Source organism: Atractosteus spatula, chromosome 17 (assembly GCF_055471065.1).
Source record: "Atractosteus spatula isolate fAtrSpa1 chromosome 17, fAtrSpa1.hap1, whole genome shotgun sequence".
Lineage (NCBI taxonomy): Eukaryota > Metazoa > Chordata > Actinopteri > Semionotiformes > Lepisosteidae > Atractosteus > Atractosteus spatula.
In genome coordinates, this window is record NC_142722.1 from 12,237,214 (window position 1) to 12,257,825 (window position 20,612).

At 37.3% G+C, this 20,612-nt stretch overlaps 1 protein-coding gene across 2 annotated transcripts; it reads left to right on the plus strand.

The window, feature by feature from the left end:
- The first annotated feature begins 1,507 nt into the window (after positions 1 to 1,507).
- On the plus strand, positions 1,508 to 20,335 carry stx2b (syntaxin 2b). 2 transcript variants are annotated; one of them, XM_088935615.1, is made up of 11 exons: positions 1,508 to 1,794; positions 6,239 to 6,313; positions 6,414 to 6,513; positions 11,537 to 11,611; positions 12,073 to 12,146; positions 12,512 to 12,620; positions 15,177 to 15,250; positions 15,768 to 15,905; positions 17,102 to 17,212; positions 17,647 to 17,753; positions 18,586 to 20,335. In XM_088935615.1, exons 1-10 carry the CDS (start codon positions 1,765 to 1,767, stop codon positions 17,728 to 17,730), a joined length of 870 nt encoding a protein of 289 aa, XP_088791741.1. In that variant the 5' UTR covers positions 1,508 to 1,764; the 3' UTR covers positions 17,731 to 17,753; positions 18,586 to 20,335. The 2 variants fall into 2 exon arrangements, with proteins under 2 accessions (XP_088791741.1, XP_088791742.1); XM_088935616.1 differs by lacking the exon at positions 17,647 to 17,753.
- Positions 20,336 to 20,612: the final 277 nt, after the last annotated feature.

Genomic DNA, 20,612 nt, shown 5'->3' on the forward strand with positions numbered 1-20,612 from the left:
GTAATGGAAATAGGCTCCCCGATGCTCCGTCTGATTTTCTTTTGTAATTGTGAAAAATACAGTCGCCAGTAGTTTCCACAGAGCCCTGGGGCATCTCTGACTCCACAGACCATATTGGCCCTGGAAACATTAACAGAGCTTTCTCTTTCTTGTATTAGAAATAAAGATCGCAGCAGACGTAGCACTTGTAGGTCCATCTTGTCAGAAGCTCAGTAAGGCTGGGCCTGGTCATTACTGTGATGGCTCACTAGAGAGATCACTTTATTAGCCATATACAATTTCTTGCATGAGGAATTTGTCTTTTCACATACCCCAACTTGCTCTCCATGAAACACACAGGAAGGGAGAGAGAAACTTGAGGTCAGAGCACAGGGTCAGCCATTTATACAGCACCCCTGAAGCAGCTGGGGTTAAGGGACTTGTATTCCTCTGCCAGCCGTGGAATTTGAACCAGCAACCTTCCAGCCACAGGGGCAGAGCCTTAGCCACAGTGCCACTGCTCCACCCAGTAGGGTCCTCTAAGGGAAACCAGGTTGCTGCTGTAAGTGGTGCTGTTGGACAAGTGGATGACACTTTTCAAAACCAATGCCCCAGTATGGAAACAGTGGACACTGCACTGTAGGAGATGCCATTCATCTCCACATGAAATGCTAAGACAATGACTTGATAACTTGATAACTTTGTCATTAAAGATCCTATGGCAGTAAATCCCACTTTTAAAAAAAATCATATTTTTTAAAAAATCCATTCAATTAATGTGATGATGTACTTTTTTACTTCTCCACCAGATCTGCTGTGTAGTGTGACTGCCAAATGTCACCAAGGTGCTTTCTGGAATATCAGTGGTGAATGAATTGGTTCTCTTCCTAAATTTAAGAGACCCAATTCAAAGTTAAAGCACTTTTCTTACTTTGGAATGCAGACCGCTCAACAAAGGCAGTAAATTATCATTAAACATGTTTCCTAGGACCATTGCTGTGAATTGGGACTTTATGGAGAATTCACAATAACCTCAAACGTATGCTATGTTAATTGCCCACCGAGCCAGGGAATTTGAAGGTGAAATCTACACTCACCAGGAACTTTAGCAAAATGTTTATTTTCCTGCCAAAATTACAAACACACATACCATCACATATGATGTGGTATGCAATAAGTAAGAATCGCCTTAAAACGGCTTCCCACATGACGTCCTTAGGGTATCTCTAGAAAGGACTTTAAAAAGTGATTTTAAGGATTGTTATTTGTCGAATAAAAGTAGTAATTGTTAGAAAACATGACTAAACTCGAAAAATGTTAGAATGAATCAAACTCATGTATCGCCTTCGTTATTACAATGTGCAGGTCAGGACCGAGTCATAAAAACAGCCGAGACGAATATTTATTTATCATGTGTATTATTGCTGTGGTATCCCCCTGTGATGCTTGTGCTGTCTCACGGGGGATACGGTTTCCCCAAACGTGAAACCCAGGAGGCGTGCGTGCGGGTGCGCGATCGTGCCCGCGCACAGAGGCGTTTCCAGGCGATTTCTGCAGTTGTAGTTAAAAGGAGTTTGAGAGAGACGCCGCCTGAGGAAACGCTGGAGAAGTTGCGGTTTGAAGTTTGGTTTCGGCGTCAAACAAAAAAACAAAACAGACATCGCCGTGTAGTTCTTGGCTTTGGACGTTTGGTCTTCTTTCGCTTTTCGGGATCCTGGGTGCCAGTGCCCTGGGGGGGGTGTACATGTGTGTGTTTTTGGTCAGTTGTGCTGAAAGAATTGTGTGATGAGGGACCGGTTGGCCGACCTGACAGCCGTAAGTAACTTTATTACGGATCGAAATAGCGGGTTAAACATCATCGATCACATGTACTATTTGTAATATTTAAATCAAAAGTAACGGTATGCGTTAGATGTATAGAAATTTAGCATTAGAGCGGTTAAGATTTTCATGTCTTAGTTTTATCTGGTTATCTTGTTTCAGAAAAGGTAGTTATTTTTCTTATTTTTCAGTGTAACGACAAAGTTACTTTGGCCTAGTTGTTAAAGGAAGTATAAAGTGGGTTTTTGGAATTTACTTGTTGAATCAGAGGGTTGTCTTTTACATGCATACACGTATTTGTCTAATTAATGTAATTGTGAGTCTAGCTGTGAACGTTTTTGGTCATTAAGGAAACGGGTTTTATTTTTTGCATTTCCTAAATGTTAAATTGAGTGCCTCTTTCATTAAGTTTTTGTATACATAACACAGGCCTGTGCGTTTGTGAGTTTTCGTGTGTAGTAACTGTTAGGAGTCGCTTGCTTGACGGTGCCAGTAAACATGTTTATGCGCTTAAAGCATCTTGATTGGATCAGAGCGTTAAACATCTAATGAAACAAGTACATCGTCGCTATTACACAGTCTTACGTGTCGCCCTAACTGTGTGACATGGACTAAATTAAAACTCACAACCCACTGGTTACGATGAGGTCTCGCTAGGCAACGGTGAGACTGTAGTCTGCGTGATGAACACGAAACAATGACTGATCTTTGTGGGTGATCCTGCTGTTGCAACGCTAGGAAATTGCATAAGATATAAAATCGACTATTAAACCAGTTCGTCACACTCAAGAGAGAAGTGAAAAGTATACCTTTTTTTTCCCCCGTCAATAAACTGCACCCAGTCTTACTGCCAAGGCTACCAGGAAGACACTTACTGTACAACTTTTTTCTTAAGCAGCGGCCCTTTTCGTATTTTATTTTTATAGTGCCGAAATGTTAGGAGGAGAATCCGGTGGTCAGGGTGTCTGCACCTTGTGACCGCGTGAGTCCTGGGGCATGCTTGGTGGGTCTTCCTTTAGGCAAAAAATATGAACTCGCAAGAGCTCTCAAGAACAAGGAGTGCTTTATTTTAAAAGCTCCGGAACTCAAATTTCAAACTCCTTGACTTTTACATTTTGAATGTGCCTGCATAGCATCTGGCATTACATTCATACTGCACACCACTGTACCATAGAACGGGTTGAGATGGAAATCAAACTGGAAGAGGTGTTTTTTTTAATAGTGAGTTTGTATTCATCACGTCTGGAGTATTTTAATTGCTATTACATTGGTATGGTACATCTAGAAATATTTTGCTTGATGGGGGGGGGAATGGAAAAATTATTCACAGTTGAAAAAATATCTAACCTTAAGGCAAAGATTTCTCTCAGGCTGCTCTCTTTTATTATTCAAGTAAGACAGACGCTTAAGCAAGTATGGACATGTAACAGGCCTGTATGACTGCAAGACTACAGATAGTATGCTATTGAAGCTGGGAAGGACTTATTGAGTGTGATCCACACGTCATAAACATTACAATACCAAAAACTAACGTACAATTATTTTATTTTTGAAAAAAATCTTGGCGAAGAAAATAAAATAAACCACCTTAATTTTCTTAAAGACTACTTTTACTGTATTTTGACTTGTGCTATTTTGAACAGTACTCAAGGACCCAACTGAAATATGTTTATCTAGGCACAACATTTGGGGAAAAAACCCCAAAAACATGCCTGGTGTCTCCTTGGCTTATCAGGTGTTTAGGACCCATCAGAAAACCCTCAGTTTTCACTGTGGTACAACAGTATGCTTCGAGATACTTTTGCAAACACGCTACAGCTGTTTGAAGCTTGCATACCGGTTTTCCCATTGTTTCAAGGAAGACAGTGTGATGTGGTGATGTTTGTACAGTATGTGAGTGAAGTATGGCTTGCCTCTGATACAGTCTGGCAGCCTGAATGGTGTGATACCATAATCAACAGTGGAGTCATGGTTTACACTCCTGATGAGTGTGCTGTTTGTGCACGCAAGTAACAAACAGAGCCTCTGTCTCTGGCCTGTACTTATGAAACTTAAAAAAGTAATATCGTTGGCTGGCAACAGACAACATATCCATCAGTATTTTAAAAATCCCCGCGATTTATCAAGATTTTTGAGAAGTTCTGATGGAAAATATCTGGTTGTCTCTCTGCAAAAAAAAAAGAAGTGAATTTTATGCCTTTTGCTCTCTGTGAGTTCATGTCACTTAGCAGCAAACTTGCTGTGCAGTATATCCTGTGTTATGATAAAAAAATAAGCCTCCTCAGCAAGAATAGCACCTTCAAAGAAGCGTCACAATTGATAACTAAGAAGTGTTCAGGAAAAACAGAGTGAGCCACACATGAGCCCATAGGTGTGACATATGATGAATTGAGATCATATGTACATATGTGGAAACCCAAGTCTATTTTTTCATCGCATTCAGCTTTGGGATTTTTTCAAAACTTTTCACTTTCCAGAATACTTATCCTGTAGCAGCAACAACGCAGCAAAAACTAAACTAAAAGAAATCCAAACCCCAAAACACAAACCAACAAGATACAGTCGATGTTATGTGCTCTTTCGTTGAAACTAGGTTACTATTTTGACAATAGGTTTCTGTTTCTACCAGTTCAGCAAAATACTACAAACAACATTAGCTGGTAAGTGACCTGCCCAGACTAGTGATGAAGAGTTTTGACAAGATGTCACAGCAAAGTATAGTCTTACTTTCAATGATTTGACCGGTAATAGGAAAAGACATTGGATTATATTGGAAGTATTGAATAATTATTAAACAATATTCATTTGTAGTTAATTTTTCCTTGTATCTTTGAGAATCAAAGGTAATATTTTGGTATTAAAAGGTTAAAATGTGTTTTTGAGGTTGGATTTACAGACCACATTTCCCATTTCATTCTTTGTCTCTCATTCAGTTTATTGAAAAGAAAACTGGATTTCCTAAGTCTCTCATGGTTGACAGCACTATTTTTGACATTTTAGTTTTAGTTATTTTGTGAAGTAGTTAATCTATTAGGAATATCTGAAATGCTTCAGAGCAGGTTTGTTTGAAATACCACACTATAACTTTCAAAGGGAATACAGAAAGCAATGATGTGGAAATAGAAACCAAATAGGTTTTTACAACAAAGTGAAAGTTAATTAAGGAATATGGTTTTTAGAAGTCCATAAGGAATAAAATGTGAAAACGTTTATGCTTATTTAAAAATGCCATAAAGCATATTTGACCATTTCTTACTTTAAAACCATATGTACAGTTCTTTTACTTTAAATACAGTGGCAAATTGAAACTTAGTGCTCAGTTTTTGCAAAATAAGAGTTTGGCTTTAGCTTCTGTCTTTCACTTCAGTTCCAAGATCCTTTTTCCAGTTTCAGAAACAGCCCACTATTTCATCTTAGCCTGTTGTCACAAATGTTATATTTCTTTATAACAGGAAGCAGGAGATATTACCCAATTGAACTTTGTGAGGCACGTGCATTTACAGAGAGCCAGATATACTCCATTTTATGCTGTATTGTGTGTACATAGTAAAATTCCAAGTGTGAGGCCATGTCATTCAGCAGTAGGTTTCATTCTTGCATAGCTGGTGAATTTCTGCTTTTCTGCTCAGATAATGAATTATACTTAATAATGTGACTTCCCCTATTGCATCAGGCCTGAACAGACTATGTACTTTAAAATAAACAACGTTTCTGAAACATTGGATGGCCATATAGTTTATTTGGAAGTTATTTTGGTATTTTTAATATTCCTGTTAATTTCAACATCTTGACATGGGTTGTTCTTAACATAGCGTTTACTGTCACAGCAAATGTTCAGAACTGAATTATTATAATAATAAAAATAATAAACCATAAACTTTATTTCATATAGTGCCCTTAAAGGTGGCTTCTCAAAGCGCTTTACAGAATGAAAAAAACTAAAAAGGTTATGCATGATGACAATACACAGTTAGAGGATACAGTAGATGGGGGCACTGAATACAGTAGGAGCAGAGGGGTAAAGAACAGAACCAGTTAAGTAAAGGCTCTTCTAAAGAGCCTAGATTTGAAGGAGTTTAGAGAAGGTGACTCTCTGATATCCTTGGGGATAGAGTTCCAGAGCTTGGGGGCATTACAGGAGAAGGCCCTGTCACCCATAGAGTGTAGATGGGGTTGAGGGACAGATAGGAGACCAGAATTAGGTTGCGAGGTGGGGAGTAGGGCGACAGTAGCTCAGTCAAGTACTGAGGTGCCAAGCTGTGCAGAGCCTTATAGGTGAGCATGAGGATTAAAAATGTTCTTTGTAATCTCCAGTGTTCTTTATTGGACACTTTATTTGTTTGACTTTTTAACATATTTCTTCTTTTGTAGTTTATTGGGAGTGTTCAAGTTTATTTTCTTGAGCTCTTTTAATCAACATTTTTATCTTTTTTTCTAGAGCAGCAAATATGAAGATGATGAATGTAGTATTACCATTGAAAGAGATGCGCATATGGATAGCTTCTTTAAGAAGGTGTGTTTTTGACGTTTTTTTTCCCATAATATCTTGTTGAATACTGGAGCAAAGCAATTCTCTGTCAGTCATTTAAATGACATGTGGATATGTTTTAAAGGTCGAGGAGGTTCGGTCAACTATAGATAAAATTTCCAATGAAGTAGAAGAAGTGAAGAAGAAACACAGTATCATCCTGTCTGCCCCCAATCCAGAGGAGAGTAAGTAGTGATATTGCTGCTTTTATTTACTCAGAGGACAGTGGAAAGAATGTGTTATATTTTAGAGGCGATGAGCAGAACATGGAAGGTATGCAAGGAAAGTAGAATATGAGACCCAGCTTCAAACACGCCAACAATGAAGTTCTCCATTTTGTCTACAAAAACTTCTCTAAGGTTTTACACCTTTGGCCTGTTCATCATTATTAAATTGGTGTTCGCTTATGAATTTGTAACCAGCATAAAGAATGTCATCCATGCTTGATAAATGCATAGGTTTGGTCATTTCTCTGAAGTGAAAAGCTGAGGTTTACTACCGTGTCAAGGTGCTGTGTCAAGGTGCTGTGTGTGTGGGTAGTTTTCAGTTAAATAGATTTTGTCATAAAGGGCATTCATAGAGTTAACAAGAACTGTAGATAAATCTTTGGAGCCTCTTGTTTCACACCCCTGTCATAACAGTCTTCCTATCACAGGTGTATTCATAACCAAAATATACCGCCAGACCACAGTTCCAGTCTTGCTCTGACACCATGGGAAAGTACATAGGCAATTTAGATTCTGGCATGTCACGTTGTCCGTTGAACAAGAACTCTTGGGCAGTGCATCTAATGGAAAACCTTGCCCAATGTTAATTCACTGCATTACTCGAACGTGAAGCTTGTTATTCAAACGTTTAGCTTCTTTGAGTTATACATTAAAACACTGTCAATTATGTTTTTAGGACAAACTCATCTAGTTTTCAGATATACAGTGTCCGTTTAAAATTAGTTTGTATACTTGCCATTGAAAAAAGTGACAGCAGAGCTAAATTGAGCTGTAGTATTGAGAGTGGTGGTTTTGAAGGCAGCTGTCTGGCAAAGAAAACAAGAAGTTCTTATTTCCTGTGTAGCATTGTCCTCCTTCAGGAAATATTGTATCTGTCAAAATGCAAATTAGATGGGAAGTTCGGAAGCCTGCATAGGAAACCTGGCATTTAAAAGATTCTTCCAGGGTGGCTAGAAGGAGCAACAAGTCTCTGTTAGAGTTCCAGTAATATCTGAAAGCACTGACAATAGGAGTTGTGCTAGTAACAATATAGAAAATGGTGTATTTAAAAAAAAATACATTCTGGCCTACTGCTAAAACTGCTAACAATAGAGATTGTATTTATTTAAAAAAATTAAGCCTAGGAGATGTTAAAAGAAAAATAATAGGATCATTACCTTTTGCAATCCAGTTCTGGAACAGAAACCTCCACACTATAAACTTTGTGTTTGATCAGTGGGATGTTTTTTTCTGAGCTATCTTCAGTAACATTGAAAATGAGCCGGCTGTTAGAGCTTCTTTCTGCATTGGAGTGTAATTCAGAAACGAAGACAGCCAGAAATCACAGACTGGACCTTAACCTCTGCTCGCATGCTTATTGTCGTGCTTCAATGAGTGCCTCATTTCCTCAGGCACAGCTTGGACATATTATTTACCTTATAAAATGTCAGATGACGTTCTTTCTTCCTTTTCTGATTGCTTTTGTTAGACACAATATCCAGCTCAAATGAGCCTTTGTGTTCTTTGCCACAGTGCTCTTGAGCAAATTGTGAATCCTGAAATTGAAAATTGTCTAAATCTGATTTATGTTGTCATTCTTGGAATTGTATAGAAGGAAATTTTTATTTGAGGGTTCATAGATTAGGCCTGGTCTTTTTCAACATAATCTTGAAAATGTATGTCTTTTAGGGCTTCTAACATGATTGAGTTCCAAAAAAGTGGATGAATCGACAGCACAATTTCTTAAGTAAACCCGATTCCGTTGATATGTAAAAAATTGTATTTGAAATCTATTGTGTTCACAACATCCCAGAATTCAGGCATGAAATCAAGAAGTAGAAACAAAATTTATTTTTGACTGCATTTTTATAGTAATGGGGGATTAATTGTTAACACTTTTGAAAGGGAAGTGAAAAAAAATGCTAATATTTGTTTACCAAGAGCTGCAGTTCGGGCTATACGGGAGAATGGAGCAGCATACTTTAACAAAAAAGAGATGAGATGTAAATCATTCCTGATAAAACTTGGGGCACGAAAGCAGGACTTCACAGTGTGTTCTAAAAATAAAGCTCGTGGTGTGACTCTTGGAGAATCACAAGTTGGTAGTTGTGGTTCATGTCTTTCAGAACATGCTGATCAGAGCATACTACTTTAAAGTGTACATCATGCATCAGGGGTACTAGTCATGGGGGTATTACTTTGTTACAGTTGTAACATTTTTACTTTTTATATTGAAATCTGTGTATATTCTTAAATCTTTGATTACTACAGAATTTTTCTGGAACATTCCAGTTCTTGCTTGAATTAAGACCTTAGGAATTTGCAGCCTTCCGAGATGCTTTTTGTAGCATATTACGCTTGTAAAATGCTTCTCTTTGAATGACTTTTTTTGTGAGCCAATAGATAAGATAAACTTTTCCATCTGCTTTAGATATCATTTCTCTTTTGTAGTTGTATTGAGTCCTAAGCATGAGGATGGCCTTAAGTGTTTGATTGGAAGCTAGAATACTGAAATAGATCAAATATATTTCCTGCCTTTTTTAATGCTGCCCTCAAATAATTCTAATATTTCTCTTGGAATGGTATTTCATTCTAGAAATGATATGATACTGAAAGAAAACTGTAGTTTGCCAGATTAATTCTGCTTTCCTTATAAAGAGAAATATATATCCTGTCCTGAACGTCTGGGGTAAGATCTGGCTTTTATCAGTAACCATCCTCTGCACCATAACCCAGTTATAATATTACAGTACCATGATATATATATATAATATGTGTAACATCTAAAATGTTGATATATACATTATTACTAAGTGCGCCCCTTCACTCCTTCTTTGGCGTTTTGATTGGAAAGCAGGACCCATTTAGCGGAATGGCCTGTGAATGCAGCATTGTCAGTGCCTTGATTTACAGCATTTGTCTGATGTCTGATTGAAGGATTCTCAGTGCCAAGCGTAACAAAGAATGTATGGTTTCTGACCTGAGGTTGTTAAACTTTATCGGCTGGAAAAACCCTGTTTTGTGTCAGTTCTTCTACAGGAACTAACTCTTCATGTCTCCATGGGCATTTTCAAAAGGAGCAGGGGTGTAACCCCGGTGTCCTGACCAAATGTCCCCCTGGCCTTTACCAATCATGGCCTCCTAATAATCCCCATTTATGAATTTGCTTCATCACTCTGTTCTCCTCCCCATTAATAGCTAATGTGTGGTGAGCATCCTGGCACACTTTGGCTCCCATTACATTATCTATGTGTGTGCTACACATTGGTGGTTTTGGAGGTTAATTTCAATTCCCTGTAAAGCACTTTGAGTGGAGTGTCCAGAAAAGCACTATATAAGTATAAGATAGATAGATAGATAGATAGATAGATACTTTATTGATCCCGTGAGGGAAATTGCAGTGCAACAGCAGCTTAACACACACAACACAGCCACAATGTAACGAATTATATAATAATAGTACAATACATACAATACAATACAAGAGTTACTCACAGTCCAGACGCACAAGAACAAACTAGAACAGAACAGTACACAGAAAATCATATCACACTCATATCACACATATGGATATAAATATAGATGTAACTGTAGATATAAATATAAATGTATTGCATAGGTCCCTGGCATATATTGCACAGAAAGTGGTTGTAAACGGGAAAAAGAAGAAGAAGAGAACAGATGTAGCAGTAGATGTGTAGATGCGTTTAATCCAGATACAGGTCACTGTTGATGTTGCCTCTGCCAAGACGCAAGGTGGATGCGTTGTACAGTCTTATGGCAGACGGCAAGAATGACCTCCTGTAGCGCTCCCTGTTGCACCGTGGATGAATCAGTCTATTGCTGTACATGCTCTTCATTCCTGCAAGCCTGTCATAGAGGGGATGGGAGAAGTTGTCCATGATGGCCTCTAGTTTGGACATCATTCTCCTCTCAGCCACTACCTCCAAGGAGTCCAGGTCAGACCCAATGACAGAGCTTGCTCTCCTGATGAGCTTGTTCAGCCTTTTGGAATCTACTGCTCTAATCCCCGAGCCCCAGCACACCACTGCGTAGAAAATGGCACTCGCTACCACCGACTGATAGAACATGTGTAGCATCTTACTACACACATTGAAGGACCTGAGCCTCCTCAAGAAGTAGAGTCGGCTCTGTCCCTTCTTATAGATGGCCTCGGTGTTCTTAGACCATTCCAGTCTATCGTCGATGTGCACTCCCAGGTACTTGTACGAGTCCACCATCTCCACGCCACTCCCATGGATGTAGACAGGAGTAGGTTTGACCTTTTTCCTCCTGAAATCTACCACCAGTTCCTTTGTCTTTGTAACATTCAGTTCCAAGTGGTTTACCCCACACCACTCCACAAAGCTGCTGACCAGTCCTCTGTACTCCTCCACCTGCTCACCCTTGATACATCCCACAATTGCAGGGAATTATTATTTTTATTCTCAGAAATTTAGTAATACGTTTCCATTATTGATAGCTGAGCTGATTGATTGTTGAATAAAGGTAGGTTTTATGCACCACTCTTGAGTAGGTTACCATTTTTTTTGTCATCTTCTCTATTGGGACTTGCTGCAGGGAAACAGATTTCCTTTTGTGTAATCTACCGTATTTTCTTTAAGCACCTAAAAATAAACGTCATGTTGAACACAAGACCTGATTGATAATGATGATTTTTGTAGAGATCATCACAAAAAAAATACAAGAATTTATGTCCTATTCAGAAAGACAAGATCAAAAACTGTTCTTCTCTTATAGTTTCCAGGACCGTTTGTTAGAAGTTCACTTCTCACAAGATTTTTATTATATCCGTCAAGCACCTTATTCAGTTTTAAAAATTCAACTATCCTCATTTTTAAGAGAGCAAACATGTATTTTGCATGGGGCAAATAGCACTGAAATTGCTAGAGTTTTTAAACTGAGCAGTCTAAATCTATGACCAATAGAGCAAGTTCAATGATTTTACTTTTGTTTATTATTTGTTTTATTGTTCCTCCAGAGACTAAAGAAGAACTTGAGCAGCTTACCATCGAAATCAAGAAAAATGCCAATGCTGTTCGAGCCAGGTTAAAATGTGAGTTAAGACATTTTACCATTTAAAACAGATACAGAGAGCTTTGTGTACACAGCAGTCTGAATTTGATATGCAAATACCTGAAACTGAAACTTGTCCTCTGGGGTACACAAATGCTGTTTTTTTGTCATTGTTAAACTGCTTGATGTCATCTAAATCTCTGTTTATTTTCAAACTATTGCAGTATTCAGAGGATATATTGATGACTTTTGTAAACCAGCACAAACCATGAAATGGTGTTTTTTTTCTTTCGATACCAGTTATTTGTGCCTTGACTTTAATCGAGGTCCAGTGTTCATATGTGTATAGTATCTCTCTGCAAACAATTTTTCACACTACCCTCTGATATCTAGGATATTTTCTTATGATAAAAAAAATGTTAAATTTTAAAATTAAAATGTTAGGATATTTTAAACGTGTTGCTTTTCCTCTCTCAAGACTCGTTTGTTTTAATTCAACAGCAATGGAACAAAACCTAGACCAGGATGATAATGCAAACCGATCATCAGTGAACTACAGGATACAGAAAACCCAGGTTAGAAAATGAAACCGCACATTTCATTCTCTTTCATAAAGTTCACAGACCTCTGTACCGTGGTTTATTTTAAAATGGGGCTGTAGCGAATATGGGCACTTGTTTTGGTTGTCAGTACATTTATTTTTTTTAAAGCAATAAGTGTGTTCGAGTGCAAATATAATCAGTACAATTTTAAATCCAAATTACATTAAAAGCTATATACTTTAAAATGGGCTTTTGATAGCTTTATATTTTCTAAAATATTATAAGTGTATCTCTGACTGTATTGCAACCCATGAAAACTGTTTTGTTTTTCTTCAGTTTGAAATACTATACCATTATTTGTCAGCCATGACGATTTGTTTTATTTTTTTGACCTGCAGCACACCGTATTATCCCGGAAGTTTGTGGACGTCATGATGCAATACAATGATACTCAAGTATCATTTCGGGAGAGAAGTAAAGGACGAATACAGAGACAGCTGGAGATAAGTGAGTGGAGATTCATGTGAATGCTATGTGGGAGAACATGCTACAGGTGTATGTGACTAATTAAATTTCACATTTAAGTGGAAGCTCTTGAAATTATAACTCACAATCATAATCTCTTTTGAGACCATGCAACTTGCCCCTTGCATCTGCATACTTGTAAATTGACTGAAGATAGCTCATCTTTGAAGAGAGTTTTTAATTATTCAAAAAGGGGATATTTTATGTATTCTGATTTTATAGCATTTAGTAAGTGATAGTGATAGATGAGTGATTATTTCAATTGAGAAGTTCAAAAATGTCAACTCGTCTACAGATGGTAAAATGTGCGTTTTGTGATGAACTCTGGGAAAGACAATGTGCAGCAGGAGACACCTGTGTTTATGTTGCTAAGGTAACCGTGTGTGAGACAGCTGGGATTGCTAGTGCTCAGCGAACCCAAATAAGCTTATCTCATTGCGGAGGAGTGTGCTCTCTTCTGTGCTGCTCCCTCTTGTTTCTGGGAGACCACTGTCTGAGGCCGAAAAAAAAGATTGATTTCTTACAACAATATTACATTTGAAGTCAGCAGAAAAATTGTAATTGCTCGAAACAACTGTGGGGCAAAGTAAAATAAAAGTGTCTTATGAAGTTCAATTTGGAAAAACCTTAGTAACAGACTTTTCTTAAAGTATTCTAATCAGCGCTAGGCTTAATACAACTTAATACAGTTTCTTAATACAACTCGGAGACTCCCCTGTGTTGTCATGCTTGGCAATATCAAATCTTCTGCAATGGGCCTCTGAGCTCATCCCTTAGTCATTAGAGGAAGAGCTGGGACTCTTTGTGTGCCTTTCTCCAATTCAGGAAGTCATTTTAGCTTGTCGACTTTCACCTTACAGTATGGTGGAAAAAAAACAATCAGTAAAACCTTCATTTGAATAGATGGCGATGAGGGATGTAAAAATGTTGACTGCTGTTTTACCGAGTTTTCTTGTTTTAGCACAAGTAACCCAAATCTGTGAGAAACTGAGCAGGTTTGTTTTCAGTCCCCTCTCTGAGACAGGCTAAGCCCAGGAATACTGCTGTCTGATGAATTATTGCACTAGTTCTGCAAGGTGTAAATGCTACAATGATGTATACGCCCTGCTGGTATTAAAAAAATGTAAAGCATAACTTATAATAAAAGGACAAAACACCAGACAAAATATTTTCTATGAGACTTTAACAGTGATAATTAGTCTTTTAGTCTTATTAAAAATTAAATGTACTGTATATGATAATCTTACCATCATTTTTTAGCCATTAAAATATCAAGCTTATTGTAGACAGGCGTAAATGGGTTATCCTCTAAGAAATGAAATCTTTGTGGTTTTATAGTGTTCCTTTCACAGTATAAGTTCCCTTTTCCAGCCAACTTCAAAAGCCAAGCAGGTTAACCCAGGTGACTTCTTCAAATCTAAATGGACAAAAAAGTATTACTTCTGTTACAAGTGATGAAGTTTAATTTCTTTTAATGTGGCAGTTTTTTATTTAATGCATTGATTACTCATTTATCTGCACTATGTACAGTAGATTATGTTATATGCCACACAGGCCTGTAATTTTCTTTTTGTGAAACCATGTCGAGTGGCATGAGTTGCCAAAAGAAACACCTAATCCCTCCGCATTCAATGCGGGGCACTTTGTTGACAGATGAAATTTCAGCTCTCCATTGCAGAGCACAATTGGTTTTCTCTGGTAAAGCAGTCTCCCTCCCAGAGACTGTACAGCAAGCAGAGATGGAGCTGAAGGCCATGTGCTCGGCTCTGCCCCCTGACTGGAAAGGTGGCTTGTTGTGAATCTTCCCCCAGTGGGCAAGACTTGAGTTTCACGTAGGAGGCCTCAGGAGAGAAGGCCCTGCTCCGGTGTAATTTAGGATTAATAAGGGGGCTTAACTTTTCTGTCAGGTAAAAGCCAAAAGGCAGTATTTAAAAGAGATCTTCAGGGATGTCACTTTAGTTTGCTGCGTGCAAACAGTTGCACGATCGTCCTTTTTCTGTTGCTGTTCGTATTGCAGCTCGGGATCCTACAGCAGCTCCCTGTAACGCTCCCAGCTGAATCAACAACTGTACCCTTGAGGTGGAACGAGGTAGCCCTTGTGTCTCAGTACATCACCCCACACAGATGGTAGTCTGTGGGAACAGTTGTTTGATACAGTATAATGATGGCTTTGTTTTTGAATGGAAAAGCAAACTTACTGATATCGAAGACGTCATGATCTCATCTCAGACTGGTTTTCAGAATTTTAAATTCGCTTTTCTTCTATGGATCCTTAGTAAAAGGTACAAAGACAAACTTAATTAGATGCATCTGGATAAATGTGTTTTGTTTTTTTAGAATGTGAACGCCCTTTGATTGACTTTGTTCTCAATGAATAAGAAAGTAATGGTTCTGCAGAGTTCTTTTGATATTTATATTATTTATCTTACTAGAGGTGATCATAAATGTAGTTATTTAGCCGCTCTCATCAAAATAATTTTAGTTTCCAATTCTCATTTGTGTCGAATATTAAGATTCAATTTTTTTAATTTTATTTAGCTGGAAAAGTTACAACAAGTGAAGAACTGGAAGACATGTTGGAAAGTGGAAATCCTGCTATTTTTACATCTGATGTGAGTCCCCCATATAAATGTATTTACTTGGCTATAAATGTGTTTCCTTAGTTACATTAAACATTTTAACCTCATACTGTAATTGGAATATAATATTTTTTAATTATTTATCTCTTTCAAGCTGTGCCACTTCAGATACCCGATTATCATTGGGTTTTGACTAGAGTCCCTAAAACTAAATTGTTTTATTAATTAGTAGTCATTCAAATTAAAAGAATTTGCAGCGCCCACTGGTGGATGTTTTCTTTTATTTTTAACCTCAATTGTTTTTGCTTTTGTCACATTTTAAATACCGAAATGAATGAAGAAAAAAGTGACAATTTTGTGGTTTTGTGTATATATAACAGTTATATGTATGTTATGTACATAACAGCTTAAATTGTCACTTTCTTTATTAAATGGAAGAACCAGCTATTCTTTCTGACTCCATTATTTTATTTTAAAAAAGACAAATTATTTGCGTTTGATGCTAATTTATTTAAAATGTTAATTAAAGGCCACATTAACTTATTTTCAGATCATATCAGACTCCCAGATCACTCGCCAGGCTTTAAATGAAATTGAATCCCGACACCAAGACATCATGAAACTGGAATGCAGCATTCGGGAACTGCATGAGATATTTATGGACATGGCAATGATAGTGGAGACACAGGTACTACTTTGGAATGTTATCAGAGTTATTGTTTCCCATTGAACAGCATTACAGTAATTAACTTCTTACAAAGAAGTAAATTACAAAGACCACGTTTGACTAATTTTGTTCCTTAACAAGCCCTTAATACCTTAATACCAGAGCTGAAAGCCAGAGCCACAGTCATAACATTGAGCGTGTTAGCAGAGGACTGAGGGAGCACCATCCTACGATGGCTTATTTTGGGGTTGAAAACGTACTATGGAATCTGTTGATCTTGAAGTTTGTGTTCCTAAAAGGTCATTTTGACTTCTGCGGTAATGCAGCCACATTAAGTGGTATATTGCAATGTGTAGTACTGGCAGTGGTGCAGTGAAGGCAGCGGAGAAGGAGTTTTGTAATGATTTGTGTTTTGTGAATTGTGTGCTTCAAACCTGGCAGGTCTGCAATGCCCACAGGTAAAGATATTCTACCATTTATGATGCCCATGCACATACATTGAGCCCTACAGCATGCTATTGCTAAGCAGTGGAGCTTGCATCTATCCAGCCTCTCAAAAAAAAAAAAAGTGGCACCTGACAGACGCTAGCATTTTGGCTCTGTAAAAAGTAAATGTGATTCAAAACATGTTAATACCTAGTGTATTAAAGAAATTGTCTCCCTTTTCTTCAGTCCTAAGGTTGTGATAAGGCATTTTAATTTGACTATTTAAATATGGCTTGTTGAATCCATACAATACTCATAGAAAGATCTTCATGGAGGCTGAAGTATGACTCCACTTACATCTATTAAGTTTATCTCTCTGGGTTTGTCTTCATAAGCCACATTCAAAGCAGTGTCAGCTGCTATTTCACATTCCAAGTAAATGTGCATGCTGGAAATTGACTTCAGTCATTTATCTCACATCTTTCACTCAGTGTAATTGATCGAGAGTGGGTTGTCATGGCCGTATCTCTGTGTTTCATTATTGTCGCTTACCTTTGGCTGATTGTCAGTACATGACATCCATTTTTGGGATCGATGAACAACATGTGGCATCACATTTGATCAACTCTGTGCCTGTATCTTTTTTTTCCCTCCTTTGGAGTATTTTTTTACTCCAAAGAATTTACAACAAATAATCTACTCTAATGAGTTGTAATTTTAGCGTTATGTATTGTTGTCCATTTCTAGCTTCAGGAAATGTGGTAATGCACAGTTCTTGTTTCTCTTTTAAGGGGGAAATGATAAACAACATCGAAAAAAATGTAACTAATGCAGCTGAATATGTAGGTCGTGCCAAAGAAGAGACTAAAAAAGCTGTGAAGTATCAAAGTAAAGCACGACGGGTAAGAACTTAAAATGATTGTGTCTGCTTATTGAAATCCATTTATTGATGAATACATCAATGCAGAATACAAGTGCCCATGTTATGTGTCCTCAGTGTTTACCAGAAACTCCCACAGTTAAAAACAGTTTAAACTGGCAGTGCATAAAGTTTGATTTTCCTCCAGTTTTAATTGGTCTGCATAAAAGACTAAAAGATCTCTGTAAAGCACCATAAAACAACGTTATTGCAAAATGTTTTGCTAACAATGTGCATGGTAAACTTTTTTTGAAGATGAGTAGTTCAATATCTGATCACTGTTATTGCTGTTTAATGACTAACATGTGCTGGTCTAACACTACACTGCTCTTGTGCTGGTAGTAATAACATTGTATGTGCTGTACAATTGAATGTATTATGTATCATGTATAACAATTTTGCTTTTCTTTTTGGCAGAAATATTTAATAATTGCCATAGCAGTGCTGGTTCTCCTTGGCCTAATTGCACTAATTGTTGGTCTGTCTTTGGGACTTAAATAGGTCCCTCTTGCTTGCTGCACTAGGTAACTATCAAAACACCACTGCTTGTATCATTTTCATTGCTGTGTAATCTTTTTTAAAATACTTAATGCTTTTCGTTTTGCATATGACAAAAGAAGAATAGTCACCTGATGTTTAGCATTAGAATTTCTAGAGCATTTCATAGTATCTTCAGCTTTGTAACATGTTAATCACTAAATCTAGACTATACCATTACATTTGTTTACATTATCGTGTGCCGTCTAACACTACACTGTGTGCGATGCCCTTTTGAGAATCTTGTTAAATGCAGCTTCTAAGCAAAAACCTAACAATACAATAATAAAACCCTAAAACATTGCAGCTTAAGTCTCGCCTTTTGTGTCTCCTGCGCCCTTCCTCTCTGTTTGCAACTGGTCCAAAAGCTCTATTTGTGTTCAGCCCGCAATGAATTATAGAGCCCGAGAGTAGTTATGCCCATAGTGTGAGATTCTTGTAATTTACTGTTAATGTTCTAGAATAGGCGGGTGTCTCTTACCTAGAGAATGTCATGATTCAAGCTTAGTTGGCATTTATTACAGGGTTTGCCAGTTGGCTCTGATGAAATATTCTCTATATTTAATGTGTTTTTAAAAAGCATAAGCAAAACAATTTTAAAACATCAGCATGTATTTGGTTCCCTGTGAGTTTTATGGCACCTATTTTTCCTTATTTGTGTGATTTTGGACTATAATGAGTGAATTGCTTGCTGTATGCAGTTTGCCCTTGAGCTCAACTTAGCCTTCAGTATGACGCAAGTTCAGTGGTAATGCTTGCATAGTACTTTTAATAAGTATGTCTGCTGAATTTCTCATATCCCTTTCTTTCTTTTTACAGAAACAGATTATTTTAGCTATATGTGTAGCTGTGGCCCTCCTCATTCTAGCTATTATCTTAGGAACGACCTTGTCATAATACCTGCCCTCCCAATGGCCATGGAGGGACATCTCTCAAGCTACACAAGCGAAGAGCTTCTCTCAAGACTCTGAAACGAAAGCAAAGGTTTTTGAGAAGCTGTCCGATGTTGAGCTTCGTCTGCCTTGCTCAGCAGCATTATTTCAAGTCTCAAGCAGGGAACTTGCACTCCAAGCAAAGGATTTGTATCCCAGCAGAAGCGATCAGTTTTCCTGTGGAGCATTTGCCCTCTCTTCTTTATTTCAGTCATCTGAGCAACTGCCATCAACCCTTTCTGGGCCTGTAGAAGATAGCAGAGCTTTCGTTGTCACATTCTGTTACCTCGGGCTTGGTTTTCTCACTCGAGCTGTTCCATTTTCTCTGTTGGCCTTGGCTAAACAGTGTCATTCTTTGTAGTGATAAAAAGAGGTTCTGGTCTTTTAGCTGTTCACACTCGACTCTCGCACACCAACCCTTTTTAAAATTGATCACTTCCGTTTTGGGATACCTGATCTTTTACAAGGTTTGCACCTGTAGCACACTTAATGTTTTTTAAATTCAGTTTCATAGCAATGATTTCCTTTACCTTAGAAGTTGTGCCTCTCTTACAGAAGATGATATGAATGCGATTCTTTTTATTAGAACTCCACTGCAGAAACACTCCCCCTGAAGCAGGAATGTATAATACAGAGAACCTGCTAAACGATCTCCTGCTTACCAAGCCATATTTTAGAACATTACATCTATTAACCAGAAGGTGTAAGCTGAAAAAAATGATAGATGTTTTGTATTAAATATTTTATCTAGCTCTTGATGTTTTTAAACCTATAAATAGCTATAACTTTGCACAGTACAGATGTTTTTTTATTGTTTTACTAAGCCTTAATATTGATAACTGTGATTATGATCATAAAATGCCTGAGAAGTGACTGACGAATGTGGGGTTAGAGGAAAAGCATTGTGCAATGGACTTTTCAATATTTGTACAGTAAAGCAATATAATTTATGAAGTTGTCTTTTTTTACACTTTTGTTTTACGTTGTAACATGAAACAAATCAAAATTCCTCGCTGTGTATTAGATTGTTTGGTTGTTCCTATCCTTTTCAAACACTTTAAGGTTTATATAAACAAGTAGAAGTATCATATTAAAAGTTTTACAAATGACAAATCCATTAAGGTTTTTGACCAAAAAATATTTTTCTTTTGAAATTCTGTGGCATAATTTGAACTGGTTTTGCACTTTTTAAAGAAAACAAAGAATGCCTTCCCAGATTTTGTAAAAGGTATATTTTAAGGGAAACATTAATAATCATTGTGAATATACAGTATCTAAACTTCCTTTGCTGTTCCTGTCCAGAACAGTACAGATATAGCCAGAATTAATTTCTTAGAATTGGATTGCTTCTTTATGTACTGAGATATATAGTTTCTTAAACATGCTTTTTTGCTTCTGTTTGGAAGCTGGTGTGTTTTTGTACAAACACCAAAATTCTCTTTAAGGCTCTTTCATATAAATCATATGACACTGCATTGGATGAAGTCACGTTTCTGTGCATTTGTGAATCCAGTTATCAAATGTTTCTTGTTACCAATCAATGCTTTACATTGTCACTTTTACTTAGTGATACACCGTTTTAGAATTTTGGAACAAAAAATCACTATGGAGACTGGAAAAAATAAAGATGCTTTTTTAATATTTGATGTCTTAATTTGGGAAGGGGGTTGTATACTTTAACCTGTAGCAGGTGTTAATGATATCCAAAACTGGTACGTTTTCTAAGCTTGTGTTTTTTCAACAAAACTGCTGATTTTCACCAGGTATCAGAACAAAATTCATATTTATTTTTCCAGCTTGCTTGTGGTAGTGTATACTTTTAAAGTTTGGCTCAAAACCTGTGTTTGCTTCCTTATTTGTACTTCAGAAATACAGGGTGCTTTTTTATTTGTAGTCCAAAAATTGTGTATGCTC